This window comes from Emydura macquarii, unplaced genomic scaffold (genome assembly GCF_026122565.2).
Source record: "Emydura macquarii macquarii isolate MOO-44397 ecotype Brisbane River unplaced genomic scaffold, CSIRO-AGI_Emac_v2 contig_2636, whole genome shotgun sequence".
Classification (NCBI taxonomy): domain Eukaryota; kingdom Metazoa; phylum Chordata; order Testudines; family Chelidae; genus Emydura; species Emydura macquarii.
The window spans coordinates 11,489,879-11,511,847 of record NW_027132773.1 but is presented as its reverse complement, the minus strand read 5'-3'; the positions used below and the strand labels follow the sequence as shown (position 1 = coordinate 11,511,847).

General features: G+C 38.0%; 1 protein-coding gene across 1 annotated transcript in view; it reads right to left on the bottom strand.

Moving 5' to 3' along the window:
* TWF1 (twinfilin actin binding protein 1) overlaps positions 1-21,969 on the bottom strand; it is a 31,969-nt gene that overhangs the window by 6,535 nt on the left and 3,465 nt on the right. Inside the window, exons 2-8 of the mRNA XM_067564173.1 lie at positions 19,455-19,532; positions 13,669-13,851; positions 12,330-12,424; positions 3,255-3,359; positions 1,126-1,251; positions 813-963; positions 242-363 (exon numbers count right to left, since the gene is read on the bottom strand). Of these exons, the coding sequence (XP_067420274.1) occupies positions 242-363; positions 813-963; positions 1,126-1,251; positions 3,255-3,359; positions 12,330-12,424; positions 13,669-13,851; positions 19,455-19,532 (860 nt within the window). The remainder of the gene's footprint in view (positions 1-241; positions 364-812; positions 964-1,125; positions 1,252-3,254; positions 3,360-12,329; positions 12,425-13,668; positions 13,852-19,454; positions 19,533-21,969) is intronic.

Genomic DNA, 21,969 nt, shown 5'->3' with positions numbered 1-21,969 from the left:
GGACTGGTGATGTATTAACTCTTTGTTTATTGTACCATACAGTTTTCTCTATAGACAATAAATTGGCTGAGCTTGGTTATTTGGTCTCAAACATTTTTAATATTGACATTCACGTGTAGTCAAAAATCAATTGGCTATACATTAACCAACACCATCCAGCTATACAGAAGGTAAAACTCAAGATAAAGGAAATTAATGTTATTTCCTCACTGCACAGATATGGGACTTCTAATATGCTTACCTTTCTAATTATCTGCATCCAAAGTTGTCTTTCTACAATTTCTAACAGTGGGTTCTTGCAACTAGAATATAGCATCCGTTCTCGTATACCACACGTATACCCAGGCATAGAGTAGATAAATACTGCAGAATGAAAATGGTGTAAGAACTATTACCTTAAACTCATGGCTTGTGACAGACATGTTAAACAAAATCTAGTATAAAATCTGAAGGGAAAGAAGTAACATCACTGCACTTCTTTAGTTACAATGTAAACTTATAAGTGACCAATGAATGGAAAGATATTGGCCAATATTTTCATATGACTAATGGTTTTGGGTGCCCAACTGGAGACACACTAATGTGCTTGATTTTTCAGAGTGCATTCAGCACTTTAAAAAAATCAGGATTCTTGAAAGCTGTCTCAAAGTCTAATACCCGAAAGACAATGAAAATCAGTGGTCATGTTTGAAAGTCTTGACCACTGAAACTATGCTGCAAATATCTTTTACATACCATCTTTCCCATCTCAAGATTACTTCTAAATTATATGAAATGAACAAATGAAATTTCACACATAAGAATTCTCATACCTATGGATTCCAAGTAATCTCCTTCATGGGAATGCTTATAAAGGAAAAAATTATAGCGTGCTGAATCCTTTGGAATCCTGTTTGGCAAGTCCTTAAGTTCAGTATGGAGTGTGTTGGCCAAAACAATAGTTTCATTTTTTATATCAATTTGCTGTTAAACAAACACAGGTTAGAGCAGATACAGAGAAAGCAGATAATTTAGAATCCTATTCTGAATTAAACATTTGCAGTACATGTTCATATATGCACAATTTAAACCATTACTATATTGTTGTAGTCTGCAAAATAATTAAATGCAATATTTTGTACTTGCCAGTTGCACATAGTTGAGCTGTTTATTCTTCAGTTTTTCCAAAGCCTGGATAGCTTCCTTAGTCAAAGGGAATGCTATCCCTTGCAGTGTCTGATGCTTGGTATCTACACCGACATCCACCTGTACCTGGAATTAATATGTATCAGTTTAAACTATAATCTTCTAAGTATGAACACAGTTTCTAGTCTCAGAGTAAGTACTATTTCATTCTGCATTCTGTAAATGACAGAGATACTGTTAAAGGGCAGTTATGGTAAACAAATAGTGATTAACATGGCATGGCCTTACTCAACAGATCTGTTCCTTTTTATGTTGACAGAATCACATTAACTTACTGTTAAAAAAAACCAATTTCCTATTTTTTAAATAGTTTCCCATAACTCTATTCTCTGCAGTGCTGAAGTGGCTGAAGTATCAACAGAACAGTTAGCTAAACTGCAATTTCAGAATCTTTTATACTGGTAATTATGTATAAACCAGAAAGAAAACAGCTTGACTTCCATATTCTAGGTGGAATCCTAGTACTGGCTGGCAGTTAGAGGAAAAAAAACAGCTCTTTTCTTGTAAACTTAGCAGATTTGATCTGGAACTCATCAAAAACCTACGAATATGGAAACTAATGATGTCACTTAGAGTCACTTTTCAGAGACAACCATTGTGCACATGTGCATTGCTTCACAACATGAACTCTGTGCCTGTATTTTTTTTTTCCAAATCTAACTCATCAGAATTTATCTTGGCAGTTTATTTATATACAGACTATATCTTCCAATGCCACGCAACATTTTCCGTGGCTGATTTGTGTTCATCACCACAACTGAAGTACAACATTAAAAGGGCTAGACCTGCATCTAAATGAACACAAGATGTTAATATTAAAAACTGACGTTAATGCAACATTAAAGTTTAAAAATCTAAAAACATACAAAATAGGAAATGAAAAGGTTAAGGTACTTGGAACAATGCTAAATCACACTGCACATATTGTATTTGTTAAGGTATACATTTCAAGCCAAGTTAGTAGCTGAAAATAGGACTGTCTATGTGTTTAGGCTTGGTAAGCCAGTCAAATGACTCGTCAAATAATGTCAGTTGACTGCGGCCAAGTTGTCAAATATTCCAACAAGAATGCCCCGATGTAGGCAACCGCCTACCTTTTTGATTGCATCTTGGAGCCCTCTGTTAGCAAGCCTACTTAAAAGTCTTGATCACTCACTTTACTACATGCTAATTTCACCTGTTGGGAAAAAGGTGAACTAATTGGAAGCTGCACATCATGATTGGCTGGAATCTTCTAGAACAAGTATTGTATGTATGTATATTTTTATTTGTATACCAGGTCATCAACGTACATGGCAGTTTACAAACCACATTAAACAAGTTAAAAGACAGTTCCCTGCTTTGAAGAGCTTACAGTCTAAACTACCTAGACAAACATCCAGCAATCAACTCTAAAGTAAGTAGAGGAGGGAAAGGAGGGTTCACTGTCATTAAACCTCCTCCCCCCAATACAAAGAGAAAAGATGCACAGCCATTAAGTTGTTTAAAGAGTTGGACTGCTGCCTACTTAGCATAAGTGCATTTAAAAATGACTTTTTCCTTTTATATTTCCTATGTGTTTGTTTTATTCATGTTTCATTTCATTTTTCTTTTCTTCTGTAACTGTTCAGTCTTGAATAACATTCACATTTAAATGCTAACCTAACATTACTAAAAAAGGAAATAATAAAATTATTCTTTCATTTGTTACAAATTCTTTTCGTTGTGTTTTTCTGAGTTAAAATAACAGTTAAATAACTTGGTTTTTTTTGTAATTATTAGGCACAAGTATCTATCTACGCCTAAGCCTGTTGGAGAACATCAAGTCTTATCCTTTTTTGTTACTGTGCTAGTAAGTTAGTACGTTATAATACTGGACTATTTTTTACATTATTTGACCAGTCAATTAGCCAATTATTTTTGAATTGGTCAAATGTTCAACCCTAGTCTGTGGGTCCCTGTCCCACCCTGCAGGTTTTCTGAAACCTTTTGACTGTTTGGTCTGCTTCTCTCCTCCTGCAGGCTTCCTCCTACAACACTTCAGGAATTCCCCACTCACCTCCCGCCTGTCTTCCCAGACAGTATAGTACCTCATTAATCTTAATTTGTCGAAGTTCCTCTTCTGCTGCAGTCAGAGGGGCAGGGGAGGACTGTGATATCAAGTATTTTCTGTATCCATTCAATGAAACATCATCCTGAAAACAGAAAATCAGTATTTAGCATCAATGATTCTTCAGTTAAAGTTTTCTTTGAAGATAACTTAATACTCAGAAGGAAAAAAGGGAAAGAATAGTTAATTTACCTTTCAGTATATCTGTGGTTCTTCAATGTATTTGGTCTGCGTGGAGCCTACTCTAGGTGTGCATTCATCTAATGAGTGTGAGATAAAAATCTTTGAGCAGCAGTGTCTGTTGGGCCTTGCATATCCTCATGACCACCCCACATGAGTGCATAAAGGGCAGAGTGGCCACAGCCATCCCTCAGTTCCTCACTAATCCAGAATCACAGCTAGAGAAGACTGAAGAAGCAGGGATGGGATTGAGTTGTGGCATCCACATAGACAAAACATCTTGAAGAACCACAGTTACTGTAGGATAACAGTTCTTTCTTCTTTGAGTATTTGTCCACATGGATCCCTCTCAAGGTGAACAGCTAACAGTACCCTATCTGGAAAATGGAATCAAGGAGTCCTATCTGTCACTAACAGTGATTGTAACCCTGCCTTCTCAAATTTGGCATTTGATCTCAAGGCCAGGCCAAAGGCATAGTCACAGAGTGAGAGTTCAAGGCCAGAAGGGACTATTAGATCATGTAGTCTGATCTTCTGTATATCTCATGCCACCAACACCCACACACTAAATCCAATAACTAAAATTAGACAAAAGCATTATAGCCCACAGGAAACTAGACTATTATGTGCCACTGGCAGAGAATAAAAGGGACTGAGATGCACCAGTGCTCGAGATCCTCGTAATGGCAAGGAAATGATTAAATGAGATATACACAGATAATCTTGGTAAGTTATCAGCACTCACATGCTGTGGAGTAAGGCAAAAAACCCACAAGTTCCTTCCCTATCTGACCCAGGTGAAAATTCCTTCCTGACCCCATATATAGAGGCTGAGCATGTGAGCAAGAACCAGCCAACCAACCACCTGAGAGAGAGAGAATGCTCAGTGCCACCGAAGAGCCCTGGCTCACCCCACCCAGTGTCCCTGCTGCGGCCATCCCTGATGCTTCAGAGGAAGGATACAAAAAAACCGCAACCCTTCAAAAATACACAATTGGGGGAGGGGGGAGAATCCATTCCTGACACCTGCTGGAATGGATCTGTTTTGGATTCTACTTTGTTCCTAAATCTCTGAAGCATGAGATTTAGGAACAAAGCCTTAGGGCCACTGAGCCATGCCCCCCACCATCATAACCAATCCCATCAATTAAGCGGCACTCTTAATTTTGTCCAGCTCGCTCTTAAAACTAATTAATTTGTTGGCCCCCACAAATCCTATTGGGAGGCTGTTCCAGAACTTCACCCCTCTGATGGTTAGAAACCGTCTTCTAATTTATATAGTTTAGTTTATATCCATTTGTTCTTGTGCCAACATTATCCTTTAGCTTAAATAGCTCTTCACCCTCCCTAGTAATTATCCCCCCAATGCATTTATACAGGGCAATCATATCCCCTCTCACCCTTCTTTTTGCTAGATTACACAAGCCAAACTCCTCCAGTTTCCTCTCATAAAATAGGCCCTCCATTCCCCTTATAGCTCTTCTCTGCACCTGTTCTAGTTTAAATGCATCTTTCTTGAACATGAACTGTACAAAGTATTCCAAATCAGGTCTTACCAGTGACTTGTACAATGACATTAATACTTCTCTCTCTCTCCTGGAAATGCCTTGCCTAATATATTCTAGGATCACAGTTGTAATTTTTGTGTTTAACAAAAGTGAAAGGATTACCCCAAGTGGCTGCCTGAGGAAGAGCTCTGTGTGGCTTAAAAGCTTGTCTCTCTCACCAACAAAAGTTGATTCAATGAAAGATATTACCTCACCCATCTTGTCTCTCTAATATCCTGGGACCCACATGGCTACAACTACACTGCTTTGCAGGTCAGATATAGGAATATTCCCATAAACGTGCAGAGCAGGCAGCCTGAGTGCTGGTCGAATGAGTTTTGATATTAGGGAGATGTGGTAGGCCTGCCATGAAGTAACAGATTGAAATACACTGGATAATCCATTTAGATTAAATTCTGAGAAGATATGACTTGCTCCAACAAATATTATCTAGTGCAATAAAAAGATAGGGAGCCTATCTAAAGGGCTTTGTGCTATTTAGGTAACATAGCAGGGCCCTAAAAACATTTACGCAGTGGAGTTTCTTCTCCCCTGGAGTGAAATGAGGTTTAAGAAAGAAAACAGGGAGATCAATCAACTGCTTAAAGTGGAAATCTGAAACAACTTTGGGAATATATTTAGGATGAAGTCTCAACCCCACTTTATCTTTATTGAATAAGCTATGAGGAGGGTTGGCCATGAGGGTTTGGAGTTCACTTACTCTTCCTGATCATGTAAAGGCCACCAAAAGGCCATCTTGAGAGTACAGTGGTGAAGAGAGTGTTCACAGACAGGTTCAAATGGGTCGGAGGGCTCCTCGACACTCACAAGGACAATGCTGAGATCTCAAGAACAAGGGGGCTCCCTGAGTGGAGAGAAAGTATAAAGTTAACCCTTTAAAAATCGAGAAATAGTAGGGTGAAAGAATACTGAGCATGACTGAACCAGAGACTCAAGGTTGATGAGAAAATAAATTTTATTGGACTAACTTGTTTTGGTCCAATAAACTTCTGAACCAGAGGCTGGCATTCTGAAATTGCTGCATGGTGGATCCTGATGAAAGCAACAGAGTCCAGAGAGTTTTAGGTACAACATATAGTCAAAAGCATGGGGCTACGGCCCTCCAAAGGGTCATGGTTGTATAAAGATTGAGAATCGTTTCCATTTGGAGGATAAGGTTCTCCTTATGGAAGGCTTCTTGCTTTGAAGTAAGATTTCTTGTACCTGTAATAAAACAGCCAACTTCCAGGCTGTTAGATGTAATGGTTTCAGGTCTGGATGTAGAATTTGGCTGTGATTTCTGTGATATGTCAAGTCTGGAAATGTATTGAAGGCTGAGTTGTTGAATTAGATCAGTCAGCCAGAACTGCCTTGACGACTAAAAAGCTATTAGACCAGTGTAGCTGCCGCCTGCCTGATTTTTCTTATCACTCCACTTATTAGAAGAATTGGAGAAAATGCATACAGCAGACCTTGGTGCGCTGAGACTACAGCCTATCATAGTGACCGATATTGTATCGTTGTTTCTTGTACTGCTCCATCTGCCTATATTCATCTGTTGTCTCTTGTCTTATAATTAGACTGTAAGCTCTTTGAGGTAGGGACCATCTTTTTGTTCTCTATAGCACCTCGCACAATGAGGTCCTGGTCTGTGATTAGGGCTCCTAGGCACTATGGTAATACAAATACATAATACTCGTGCATAGATCCTGGACTCATGCTCTGCCCTGCAGTAAAATTCTGAGCACTTTGTGTTCTCTGTGGTGACAAATAGATCCATGATGAGTGCACTCCATTGGTGAAATACTGGCCTGAAGATGGAGATTTTCCGAGACCATTCATGATTGGTCAGATTGTTCACTGAGAAAAATCCAACAAGTTGCTGTTGACCCCTCTGAGATGAAAGGCTATTGGAGTTATACTCTGGAGTTAACGCCACTTCTCTAATTTGATTACCTCTTGACATAAAGGTGATGAATGAATATCTTGTTTTTTCCACACACTACATCATTGTGATGGATTAATACAGACATGTATAGACATATGCTAGAACTCAATTTTGTTTTCTGAATGCCATGTTGACTGTAAAATTGCTCTGAACTTTCATCTTGGCTCTGAAGCCTCAATCTTGAGTTGAAAACCCCAGGTGTTAAGAGAAATTCCTGCAACTAGCAGACAGCTAACAATGGAAACTGATCAACAATGGTTAACCTGGATGATCCTCCATTCAAATGAATGTACCTTAAAACAATAGGCTGACAACTGCCCAGAAGAACCATAGCTCCCAAGAGGGCTTGTAACCAAATAATAGATCACCTGACAAGGGACACTGGAGAGCCATCTGATTAAAACCTTATAAAGGGAAGGCTCTCTAACTGGCCATTTTATAAAGATGAAATCGTAAACAGAAACAGAAAGCAAGGCTGTGCAGGAGGAGATGAGGAGGGCCATGGGACCTTGAAAGAAATGACCAAAACTCAAAACGCTCTCTGAATGGTGACAAAATTGAGACACAGATTTGTGTGCAGGTTTTTGTTATTTTTCCACAGATCTGTACAGCTCTTGTGCTTTGTCTGTGTGTAAAGCATAACTGGCTTAGAAATTTCTGTGAAAAGTCTGTGTTTTACTTGCTTTGACTGACACACAGTCCCCGAAAGGTGAAACAGTAATCCAGGGGTCTATAGCGTCAATGGAACTCTTGGAGCATGCAAGAGCTATGGGGGAGGCTTGGGAATGCTGGCATAATTTCAGGGCCTAGGCAGTTTGACTGCAGTGTCCTCTGTCTCAGGAAGTAGTGGTAGACAGAGGATCTGCACTGGAGGAGTGCAAGGTCCAAGCCAGTGCCTGGACTTTGCCCAGAGCCCAGCAAGCCTAAGAGCATGTGACATCCAATGTTTGGGTCCAGGAGAGCAACCTGGTGAGTGTTCACCATGAGAAGCTTCATCCAGGGTTACAACAATTGCAGATCTGTCGTCTGTGAGATCTGTATGGTGGGACTCTTCAAAGCCAGAAGAAACGCTTTGCAGGTTAATCTGATTGCCCAGAGATCTAAGAAGTTTATGTGTAGTCTCACTTCTCCTGGGACTATATTCCATGTATCTGAAGTTGACCCAGATAAGCATCCACGTTTGTTCCAGAAGTATCAGTATCTTTGTGGCTGGGAAGAGTACAACTTTGTAGATATTCTGAGAATGTGTCCTCCAATTTAATAACGATAGGATACGAGCTGTAACTACAATATGCATGTCCATCTAACGTCCCGGGGGGTGATACACCAACCTTATGTAGCCCTGTAACAGTCGTAGGTGAAGTCTGGATAGCAGCATCATGTAAGTGCAAGCTGACGTGATCTAAGAGTTTAAGACTGATCCTCACTGTGGTTGATGGACCTGATGTTGGGGATTATTTTTCAATAGATTGAAATCTTTCCTTGGAAAGGTATGCCCTTGATGATTTGGAGTCTACTAGTGCCCCTATAGACTCTATATATCTGAGGTGAGTTGAGAGATGATTTGTTGTAATTTGTCATTAGGCCTAATATTTTAATTAGGTCAAGGACAGACTTTAGGGCTGTGGAGACTTCCTAATGGGATCTGCCTTTGACCAGCTAATTATCTAGATATGGGGTAGATGTGAACACTCTGTCTCCTCAGATATGCCACTACCACTGCAAGGTACTTTGTAAATGGTGTGTTGAGACAGGAACTTGTATTGATAGCGCCTGGACTATACTGTCAATCACAGATACTTCTTGTGGATCATATGGATCTTAGTATAGAAGCGGGTGTCTTGTAGTTCAAGAGCCAGAAACTGGTCTTGAGCTTGTAAAGAAAGAATGATGGAAGCTAATGTTATCATCCTGAATCTGAGAATATGTAGATATTTGTTGAATCTTCTCAAGTCACAGATAGGATGAAGAATCCCTCTCCCCACCAAATAAAGAAATACCAGAAGTAAAAACTTCTTCCTGGAGTTCTAGAACTTTAACCCTAAGAGTTCTAGAGGTACCTCTACTAGATGATGTAGGGAAACCACTTCTTTCAGTTGTTTTTTGTGAGAAGGGTGCCAGGATGAAGAAGGAAGTTGGGGCCAGAGACTGGAATAGAATGAAGAACCTACAGGAGATGACTTCTACTACCCATTTGTTGATAATTATTCCAGTCCAAGCCTGAGAGGATAAGGAAAAACAGGATCCCAAGGCAGGCTTTGGGGATGCAGACTCTGTTCTGGCTGGATTGCAACTCTTGACCTGCATGTCAAACTACTGCTAGATGACTATGCATCATAGCTAGTTGTTACAGATCACCATGGTCATGAAAACCCGGCTTTTTCCTAGTACAGTTATCAGCAGGCTGTTGAGAATAGCTAAGTGTTCTCTACTTGTTCTGGCTTTGATATCAGAAGGGCTTCCATCAGGATGCAGGGGTATAAATTGCTAGAGATCATAAACTGGCTATGGAATCCTTCAGCAAATAAAAATAATCATCTGTATAGTTGTTAAATATGTCCATGCCCTCAGAAGACAGATCCTCAATAGTATTCTGCACTTCCTCTTGGATATGTAATGCTTGTAGCCATGATGTTCCCATTATGACTGTAATCCCAGGAAGGTGAAACAGTAATGGTTTGAGCAGCCATGTCCAAAACATCCATGGAAGCCTGGAGAGATGTTTTTGCTACTAGCAGACCCTCCAATATTATAGATTTTAATTCCTCCTTGGCATTTTGAGGGAGATACTTTGTCCCAAGTTAAAAATAAAAATCACACATAGCAAACAATGCTGGTCATTTGCTATTTGTGACTGGAGAGAGGCAGAGAAATAACCCCTTTCTTCCAGAGAGATCTAGCTTCTTAGGATCTTTGTCTTTAGGATAGTCTTTAATGGGCCAGGCTATCTAACTCTCTCAGACTGCTGTGTCCTCAGTACAGGGGATGAAATGATGGTGCTGGAAAACTAGTGACATCTGACAATAATTCTGCCAGAACGATTAGGGCTTTGACTGTCAGAGCCGGTACTGAGGGGTTTGGTGTGGAGACATTGGTACCAGATATAAGTACTCAGGTTGTTTTGGTATTACTAGGTACAGAGTAAGAAGTTTATCCTGTGTCACTTGGTCCTGTATTACAAAAGGGCTTTGCACTCAATTCTTATAAGTAGATCAAAGGAAAATAGTTCTTCTTATGCTCTCAGCTTTTCTGTTTTTAGGGGAAGTAGATTGGTGACAGGAACTGTGTCTGATCCAGTATCCTCCTCTACCTTTCCTTGGTGTCTAACAGGAAAAGAGAAAACATTAAGTGGTAGCACGTGGATGGACACAATCTGGTTTTGTCTCTCCACTGCTAGCTGTAACAGGAAATCAACTGCTATACTCTGTGTCTCCTCATGTTTGGGAGGGCACAAGGACATGCACAGCATAAGTGAAACCCAATGAACATTGCTGTTCAAAGATTCCAGTGTCATGCATATGAGGTGCATGCACAGTGAGTGTGTTCCACACAGACAAGTACTTGAAGAAGTTGGGATTTTTACACAAGTGTACATCAGAAGTGAAGCACAACTAAGAACTTTATATACACATTAGAACCTGACTGAATAAATATATTTAGGGATAAAAAGCTAAAGAAGTGTGGATGAGATTGTAAGGGATGAAAATGAAAGAGGGAAGGATACATGGATAGTAAAGAGGTAAATAATGAAAAACATGGGGAAGGAGAGAGAAAAATCAGTGGGAATGAAGGGAAAGAAAAAGTGTGAGAGACCACAATAGATTAAAAAAATAATAGATGCATCTAGAGAGAAGAGAATGAAAGGAAGAGATTGAAGAACATAGCAAGCTATATTTAAATTCCATGCAATAGAGAAGGAAATGTAATGCTAATATGTAACAATAAGTATGTGCGTCACACATGCCCACACTGTCTCTATCTCTACTCCCTGAAAAAGAATGGAGAGTTTTCTATGTCACCAACTAATTTATTCACTCCTGGATTCTACATTTTTGTTGGGATGCAAAGAAAGCCTTATGAAAAGAGGGTTGGTTGTTGTTTTGTACTGGTTTTGTCTCTGAAATGCACCAAATTCCCCCAAACAAGAAGGTATTAATAAAAGATCCTGCTGGAGCATCCTACAAACCTTTCTACAAAGGAAAGTTATCTACTTTGTAACATTTCTTCTCTGAAGATATCTTGCAGGATTCTCAGTCCCAGGTTTAGCTCAGTAGAGAGCAGAGCATAATTCCTCAAGCTCTCAAAGTTTTGTTTTTTACCCTTAAACAGATAGCAAGGTAGGGTGTAAGTGAGGTTCCCCTCAACTGGCTGAATACAAAGTATGCTTATGCCCAGTCAGTTCCATCTATTGCATGGGAGATGAAGCACCCAGAAAGAAAAGCCTATTCAAGAAGATCAACGGTGGGAAAAACAAAAGATGTTTCAGAAAAAATTTAAAGTGCAAAAATAAGACATCTCTAAATAGTAACCTCCAAACTCTGAGGGGTAAGTGGATTTGTGAGTGAGAATCCTGCAAGATGATCTCTTCAGTGAAGAATTACAAGGCAAATGATTTTCCTAACTAACATCTGTGCAGGAAAAGTACTCCAACTGCAACATGAGCTTGTACATCTGCCAACACTGGGCAAAAGGAAAGACTTGAAATTGAAAGGCTTAGGGCTTTGTGGCAGCCTCACAAATGACCAGAATTCACTGGGCTAAACTATAGAGCATTTATTCATACTTGGACACTGTCTTTCACTCTATATCTAGCACATAAATACAGAAATGGAAAATCTGGAGGCTTTGATAAAGAGGCTTAGAATTGAGAGTTTTGACAAAGGCATACCAGGGAACTGCAACTTATATATCCACGTACTTACATGACTTTTATCACTGTTGTATCTGAGTGCCTCATGAATTAAAAACACAAAAACAAACAAAAGACCCCTCTCTCTTTTCCCTTCTTGCTAGCAAAATGAAAACTTAGACTCTGGAGCACAATCCTAGGGCAAGGAAGATCGTCACATTTTAAATTCTTACATGTGAAGATCCTCCAATGGTTCTTAGAAGTGATTGACTGTTTATCCTTTACAGTAATTAGGCACAAGAACTACATAGCCTCAAAACAAACTGTTTGAAAAATGAATTTAAAATAAAGTGACATTTAAAAGAGAAAAACTGCGCTGTACATTTTATACTGCTGTTCTTTTTCTAAATAAAGGAAAAAATATTTATATTTAAATTAATATTACTTAAAATGTTTTACTATACAACTTAGCCCAAAGAAGAATTTTATTATTCCTGAAAAATAGCATATACGCTGACATTAAAAATACACCTTTGTTGTTCCAAACACTTCATCTTTAATGTGACCACCTCCAAATTCTTTCTTCAGCGTTGCCCGTGTTGCTGCATACAACATTTTTGACGAACCTGTTATGTTGCAAAAGAGTTGTTGTTATTTTTTGTATGTACATGAAAGCTAGTGAGTTTGTATGCTAAAACTATTATTGGACTTCTGAAATATTTCTTTAAGCAAAATAAAATTTAGAAGAATACAAGTTACATTTTAAAGTTAGAATTCATAATAGGAATACTCTGTACAATAAGCTTTGGAGTGTGATAATTTGACATGCTATTAATCATCTGAAGGGTACAATAATATGAGATGTTTTACAGCAACCTGAACAAAGTAATTCTAAAAGTAAATTGCAACAGTTATTAAGGTCATTTTCAGATTATGGGGGATGTTTGCAAACATTATAAATAGTTACATCTTTTAAAAACTATTCTAGATTCTATTGTTGCTGGTCTGAATATTGATGGAAGCAACTGGCTTAAAAAAAAGAGACACAGAATAGCCTAGAAACATTGCATTACTTTATTTTGGTTAAGTAATGGCTCTGAATAACTATTGCAACCACAAAAGGAATAAAAAACTTGGATATTCCACTTCAGTTTTTAAGATATACTTCAGAAAAAATTCATTAAAAAACAGAAAAGTAGTAAAAGCAGCACTAAGCGTAGTCACCTGCCTCACAAATAGAAATAGCACCATAAATCAGCCCTGTCAATCCAATTTTCCTTCCTGAGTAGAATGGAGTTTAAGTAGATTTAAAGGATAATGCCTTTCCGAGGAAGAGACATCCGTATCACAGAAAACATTCAAGTTCTTGTTTACTTTATGGCTGAATGTTTCCTTTCATTAATTTAATTAATTAAATCAAAAACTTACACTTTTCAAATAAATAAATCTAATATTTGATAAAAAAAATTATTTCAATACATAATTAGTATTAAGTAGATTGTAATCTTTACCCTTCTGGAGTTCCTCAGTTACCCAATTTTCTCTTGTCCTTTTCTCCTCCACACTCCAATCCTGAGACAGGCCAACAAGCCTATTTATTTATTCATCATAGTATTTGTAGAGCACCAGTCTTTGGGGCATATTTTCCAGCTAAAAATGGTGGACTCAATGTGGAGCCAGCTAATACAACTCCTAAATCAGCATGAAACAAACTTCAAGATGCTTCCCCACTTCCTTCTAGAGCTAAGCAGTCACATCCAAAACACTGCCAGCTCCTGCTCACCTGGGATTTAGATCAGATGGCCTTCAAATGTTAATAACTTTTGGGACAATGTGTTTTTAACAACATGAAGGCATTTATAAATATTACTTACATGAGAGTAATCTGGTGACCATGCAATGAAGAGCCACTCATGTCCTTGAGCATTCTGAGAATCTAATCTGTATAATATATAACATGGTTGCTTGTCTTCAAGAAGGGGAAGAACAAAGGAATCATAATCCTTTTCCCATGATTCAACAGGCTGCCTAGAGAATCCCACTACAAGCTGCTCTATAAACAAAAACAGAACTGCAGGTTAGTACAGTGGTTTGAAACGTTAAACTTTTACACTTAATATACTTATGGCCTTAATCTCCACCTATTAGAATGGAAAACACTGGTACTCCATGCAGCAATAGGTATGCACACTTGTAACTGTTCACAGGATCAAGCCCTACATGATTTCAACTCTTAAATATCCAACAGTTGGTCTCATTTCATTCTTGACCTTCAAGGTCCTCAGAGTGAGGACCATCAAGCAGACACGGAAGGAATTTTCACTTAAAATAAATGTGGTTTGGTGAGAGAGTAACTTGTGCTATGTAAGTAATAACAGATCGTGGTCTTTTTCTTTCAATATAAGACTGAAATTCATGGAAATCTGTGATATTGCCCTGACAATATTATTTATTGTACCAAGAGACCCCAACTGAGATCAGAGTTGCAATAGCCTTGTACACACATGCACAGGGTACGTTTACATTGGAATAAAAGACCCACAGCACAATCATGGCTGACCTGGTTCAGCTGACTTGGCTCGCAAGGCTCAGGCTGCAGGGCTAAAAACTCCAGTTTAGATGTTCAGGCCTGGGCTTCTCCCCTCTTACGGGTTCCCAGAGCTTGGGCTCCAGCCCAAAACTCTACACTGCAATTTTTAGCCACGCAGCCTGAGCCACATAAGCCTGAGTCAGCTGACCCAGGCCAGCCACAGCTGTTTAATTGCTGTATAGACATACCCAGAGAGAGAGACAATCACTGCCCAAAAAAGCTTATAATCTAAATAGACAAGACAGGTGAAGGATGAAAGAAGAAACCAGCACAGAAGCGATTTGCCCAAGGCAGGTCAGTAGCAGAACTGAGATAACAACCTATGTCTCCTGACTCCCAAGTTCAGCACGGTAGCCACTAGACCACCTTACAAAGATTGGAACTTTATTTCACTCCTCCCCTCTCCCCACAATAGACCTCATTGCTCTACCATCAGAAGCAGATTATTGTTTTGACTGGCACCCTAATTATGGAGAATGTATAGATAAAGCATGGTAAAAAAGTTTTCTTTTTTATATAATGTATGTAGTAACAAACCTAACTGGAATGAAATTTTGCATATATGTAGATCTTGACTTGAATTAAACAACAGACTTTAGCCCGCGTGATAGATTATTAATTTTTCCATATTATTCTGTTTCTTTTCTACTGACAGAGCAGGAAGAGCAGCTCTTCTGAAGCTAATTGTGGTCCCAGTTCAAACAAACTATAGTCAATTAAAATCTTTCCACTGGCTACATGGGACTGAATCCTTAAATATTAAATTGCAGGTGTTTTACTAAAAAGTTGAACATTTGTTAATAAGATTCCAAAAGAGGAAGAACTTGTATATCACTGTTTAATATGTATTTAATGCTATTGTTTAAAAAATTACCCAAGATACTGCAGATAGGTAGGAAATCTGTAGCTCCTCTCCCCAATACTATATAGCATCATATATCACATACCATAAGCAAAGGAGATTCAAACAAAGATTTTGAATGGAATGGTTCTTTGAAACCTTTGTTTATGGTAACAATGAGGACACTCACACTGATATGGAGACCAGGAAGTCATCAGTTTAAATTTCTCAGGATTCTAAAATTGCAACAATGTCTTTCTGGAGAAATAGCGATGTACTTGAATAAAATTTGAGACATTTTACACAATAGCTATATACCTCTGTCACTGTTTGAAATATTGCAGAAGAGCTATAGATTTAAAAATCTTTACAGTTAACCTTTAACACTTAAAAGTCACCATTAAATATTTAACTAAAAACTTTAACCTGGGTTTACAGAAAGCTTTTAATTTTAAACAGGTTGTGTTCAAATTAAAAGCCCAACATGGAATGCCTCAACACCACACAATATCAGACCTTTAATCTGAACTTCCTTGACTTCAACTGGAGGTTGAATCAGGTCCAGAATTATCACAAGATTATCTCCCTTGTTCCCTATGAGCAACAGAAACCGGAAAAGTCCAAGAAAAAGAATAAAATTCTACTGTAAGAAATGTGATGCTTAAGTCATCCTAAGAACTGTACACATGCAAGATGTCCATCCATGTCAATTGAATGTACAGTGTTTTACTGTTCCATACAAAAGTAAACATTGTTTTTAAATGTAGGTGGAGTTGAAGGTGCTTAGCACCTTGCAGAATCCAGCCAGAAACCTGAAACTTTATTAAAACTTCTCTTATTTCCATCAGTGCACAGATAGATCATCCTAGTTTGCTACAGTCTAAGAGGTATCAGCTAGAAAGCATTTCACATAAAATAAACCATATTAAAAGAAAAGCTATTAATCTCTCAACGATACATGAAGAGCAGTCACATCAAAAATCAACTAGAATTAAACCTCAATCCTAAAAAGAAACATCAATGGGACTATTCAGATGTGTAAGTAAGTATATGCCTAAATGTTTGCAGCTTAGTGTCTTGTTTCTACCTCATAGGATTCAGAAACCCAGCTATAAACTGCAAATAGGTTGGGAAGACTATGTCAGCACTAATTGTGTCTTGCTTTATTTGACCATTTAGTAGATAAACCTTTTTCAAATATGACTTTACAACTATCACATCTTTATCCAAGTGACAATCTTTTTTATAAATTATTATCTTTAAACAGGCTTACTTCTCAAATGAAATGTTTTGGATAAGACTTAATTACTGAAACAGATGTGATGATAGGATTTATCCCCTCCCCGTTATGAAGTATGTCTCATTTCAAACAGAAAGTGTATCAATAATATCTTTCAAAATATTCACCAGCCTCATAATACATACCAAATAAAAACAAATATTTAAAATACAGTAAATAATACAATAAAATATTGATAAAATACATAGCTATGATGCTAGTTTAACAATCTTATTGTAGTGTTCTATTCTGCCATGTAGAATGTGTTGTTAGAGTCCAAACCTGGCCTCTATTACTCCAGCCCACTGCAGAGTACAGTGCGCTGCAGTGGTGAAATTATTGCCAAACTTTCAGAGGTGGCCACTAACACTATTTTTCAGACGTGCTGAGCATTCATGGCTCCCACCAACTTCAATGGGAATTAAGAGTGCTCAGCACTTCTGAAAATCAGGCCCAAGGTGTCTCACAATGGTCTCCTTAAATATCAGAGTACTCAAAATCAGTGGTCACTTTTGAAAGCTACAGAACGGGGTGGGAAGGTAGAGAATAAACTTATGTTGTTCAACAGCAACCCTCCTAGCTCATTAAGGAGTGGTATCAACATGTCCCAAAATGAGCCCTATCCAGTCGTGGTGACTAAGAGTTGCAGAGAGTTCTAGCAGGGAAATGGGATAAGCCCTTCCACCTAGCTCAGAGTGCTGGGAGTTTCTTTTCAAACCAAGAAAAGAGGTGTCTGTGACCCTAAGAGCATCCCAGTGTCAGAAGACAAGGAGCTTCCTGGTATCAAGCAGTGAGTTTCAGCTGGCCTGACCAGCTCAATGCATACCAACTCACTACCGTTATAATTTGCATCTAAAAGGTGTCATGCAATGGGTCATTGGAAAACTAATAACTCACTGATTACTATCTTTCTTGCGTGATGTATGTGTAGTCAAACCACAAAAGATTATACAGATGTGATGAAATTATGACAAAAATGTGTTTAAATGAGGCATGTCAGGGGGCGTTGATAAATAGGTTTTTTCCAGACAAAGGAATGTGGTTCTGCCTAACTGAATGTATCTCCCATGTAAATTGAGCAAGGTGTGACCAAAGACAAAGAAAAGCATACAAATCATTCACAGAACAAGTAGGGAAAATATGATCATTTAATCTCAATGGGGGATGGACACTGCCCCCCCACAGGTAGCCTTCCTATCGCTTGAAGCTAGATCAATAAACTTTGAGAAATATACTTTTCAAAGGTTTACTGGACTATAAAAAGAACCCTTAAATTATCATTCACTTGAAGGAACAGGGAAAACCAGAGCCTGGGACTAACTCTTAGTCAGGATCCCCAGACCCATTGCTGGAAGATTGGTGAGAAAACTACCTTGAACAAAGACTCCAGTTTATTAGGTTAGGTCTTAGCCACTGGAAAGCATATTTTTATTTCTGTTTGTTTGTTATGCTGTCTATCTTTATCCCTTACACTTGAAATCACTTAAAATCTATGACTTTTTGTTTAACAAACCTGTTTTATTCACCTAGTGCTTTGATTGAAGTGATTGTTAACTCCAGTCAAGATAACAAGCTGCTGTTTCTGTCTTTTGAAAGGAGCAGTAAAATTAATGTTTTCTGTGACTATAGAGTGATAGGGGCTATGCACTGCAAAGACACATCTCTCAGGAACTTGGGCGCTGATGTTTACTGATTGTTACCTGGAAGGCAAGGATAAGAATGGCAGTCTCAAGGACTTTGCAGGTGAGAATGATGAACTGATGTGGCAGGGAGCTGATGTACAGTCTAATCTCCAGCAAATCTTATTCTTGTTGAGACAGAGAGGTACCACAGTGGCTCTCAGTTCTGAGTGTCCTGAACAGCATGTTACAGTATCAGATTGGTTTTTGTTTCCAGTTTCTGTGTCTACACACTAAGTATTAAACTCACAATGGAAGACACTCCCCACTTATTGCCTCCACACTTTATTTAAAAGTGAGATGAGGTGGAATGTAAAATTTACACACACAAAGCCAGGTATTGTACCTTGCTGATGTCAATTAAATTCAATAAGCGTTCAGTATGTCAATATTTGCTAATCTGATCCGGAAAAGCCTTACCACTCTGCCCTGGCTACACTAGAATATCTACTGTTGCATCCTCCATAGGTGTGGAGCTAGAGCAGTGGTATTGCAATAGCAGGAGATTTCCCAAAAAATGCAAATGCAGGCAAGGTCAAAGTGGACTCATTTACATTGCAGTACCAAAAACGTTTCTCCAGCTTACAGCTGTTCCAGAGCCGTGCTGATGCCTGAGCTCCAGGAACAAACCAAAAGATCTGATTGGGTTTATCTATGCACTAAGTGATGCAATGTTTGATTCAACTGTTGATTCAAAGCCAAGAAGTTTTGTTTCAAAAGCTAATGGATAAGTTAAAAAAAAAAAAGCGAAATAGCTTGTGAATGCCATATTTTGACCATATGTTTCCAACCTTGTACATTTGCCACAAAAATTCAAAGATAAGTTTCATGTATGGCAAAAACTTATTTTCAGTAAAAAATATCTAGTTATTTCTGCATGAGAACTAAGGAATAGTTATACTTCTTGCAGGACTGGGGATGCAGACTACATTATTGTAGTTGTAGAGACATTTAAAATTCACCCAAAGGGATTTGCCACAGTTAAAATCTTAAAGAGTAGAAAGCAGCCAAAAGAATCTACACAAGTGTTCATACCACTCTCGACCCATCTCTCCTTTTTTTTAAGTGTTTTCAAAAGTTGTTTCAATCCTTTGAAATTTCTGACTAGCCACACAACACTGCTTACTCTGACATGATATGACACTAGGAAAAAAATTCTAATATGAAGCAATAGACGAAAATACTGCAAGTCACTAAAACGTAACTAGTAAAATATTAAAAAAGAATGAGACATAACAGAAATAAAATATATATTAAAATAACTAACCATTTTCAATAACTATTTTTAAAATTCTGTACTGTCCATTTCTTGCTCTAGCAAAGGTATCTTTGACGTCTCCACTAGCTGTAAAAAAAAAAAAAAAAAAAAAAAGATTATTAATTGAACTGATGCATTTCACCTATTTAAGACATGCTATGCTTAAAGTACATTTGTTCATGCGACTGTAAAAAGAGGTTAGTACTAAACCATTCAGCTGCACCTTTACCAGAAGTTAGACTGAAAACAAATAACCAGTTATATTGCCCCAAGTTCTATCCACAATTCCAGATTCATTCACATTATCTTATGAAGGTCTGAACATAGGGTTGGCAAATTTTGTTGGACATATTCCTGGAGGTTTCATCATATGATTATCTTTAATTAAAGTTTAATCTGTAATTGACAATCCTGGACGGTTGACAACCATAATCATCTCTCTTTCTTGTGTACCTTACTCAGCGATGAAACAGTTAACAATGCTGACACTTACATCATCATTCTTAGGTTTCAGTTTATATTCCATGGAGATGGATTGTGTTACATCTCTTAAAGAAATAGCTTCAAGATTCCTGCAGGCTCTGGTATATAATTTTCAAATTTATAAACTGCCTACTAGCTAGATACAAGAGATATGTGAAAGAGAGAACCCCAAAAAACATACAGGTAGATATTTTAGCATCTGGTTGCTAATCTTTCCTAAGGGCTCCTGAATACCACTGATGAAGCACACCTTTCATCTTTCAGATCTACTTCACACTAGTATCTGTCTGATAACAATTTTTAGTTCCTCACTTGTCATAACAGGACAAGTTTAGAATGAAGCATTTCCTTAACCTCTAATTTCCTTTGTAATACTTGTTTGTCGCATGTTCTTACAGACTCAAATATACTTTGCAATGTCACATTTTTATCATTTTTGTAAATGAATTAATTCCTAGATTGATTAGACCAATCAGGATGTTTGGTGTATCTTTGTGTATTATAAGAATCTGAGGTTGAACTGGGGCAGCTTCTTTCTCCTGGAGGGTTTTTTCCTTCTGTTCTACCATCTAACTCTGCATTTAAAAAAAAGTGAAGGGGGAGATTTTTTGAGGCACTGAGGGCAGTTAGGCTTCCAGCTCACATTGAAAGTCACTGTAAATTAGATGCTTTTGAAAATCTTTAAATCTCTAGCCCTAATGGTTGTGAAAATAACCTTCAAAATGCAAATTGCATGTAAACCAATATAGCATTGCCCCCTGGTTGTTACTCCACTTCTCCCACAGAGAAATTCAGATTATCTTTGTTTATACTTGTAGTATCAAAAAACTACTACAATGAAGTCTGCAAGAGTAGAAAGCGCATTAACTGGATGCTTGTGGTTTCATTTCAGAACTAAAGTGATTAATATGCTGGTGTTTAAGTAGTCATAATTAGGTTTCAAATCTACCCCATCAAGATAAACAGTAGGATTTCACCTCTTCTTCTAGTGCTATTATTATTCTATAGCCCTATCCATACTATTAAACCATACTAAAAAAGTACTTAAACATGGTTTTAAAACAGTTAACATTTATACAAAGAAAAGATAGCAAACTCATTTTTACAAGCATATTAAAGAATTGTGTAGAATTATTTTAGTCTCAACAACTCTATTAAATATAGTTAAATTTAAGTCAATTTACTTATAGAATTTACTGCAGAACTGTGCAAGTCAGCCTTCCTGAGTAATCCCACAATACACACCACAGTGGCAGCAAGATAAAAGTCTGTCATCAAGCCAAGAAACGAACATAAAGGCTTGATTTAGTCATATGTTCGAGTCAAACGAACAGGTGCATATGCAGTGTCTGATTATGCTATAATCCATGCTCACATATAAATATTTCAATTTATTTTCCTCAATGGCTTCAAATTTTCTGAGCCACGAAGGTTTTATTTCTTCCAATTACCAGTCCAACACACAACTAATTTTTCTCCCAGGGACTGTCAGCCCTATATGTAAGTAATATGCTACCAAGTTCTCTCTCTCTCTCTCCTGGAATCACTCCTCCATCCACCTGAGAATTATTTGTCCCCTTCCCCCAAAGAAGTCTTTTGCTCCTTCCTTTCCAGGATAAAATCTATGCACCAAAATGTGTGTAACCAGTTTTGTTCGGACATCTAGAGACCTTCTTAAAGTTTCCCAACACTGCACTACCATCAGTACAGCAGTACGAACTGTAATAACAACAGGAGACAAGGCCCCCATTTCCAGCAGCATTTTTGCCACTAGGTCATTTAGATTTTTGAGGCCCAAAAGGACTATTATATGATCATCTAGTCTGCATAATACAGGCCCACAGAATTTCAGCCAGCGTTTCCTGAAACTAGTCTAGCAACTTGTGGTTTAAATGGAGCATATCTTTTAGAAAAAGGATAGTAGTAAAAACACCAATGTCTTGCCTACACTACAGCTCCCACCAGTGGAATTGCAACAGTGGCAGTGCAATAGCTTGGTGAGTAGAGAACCTCTGTGTTCACAGAAATTCCCCATGCCATG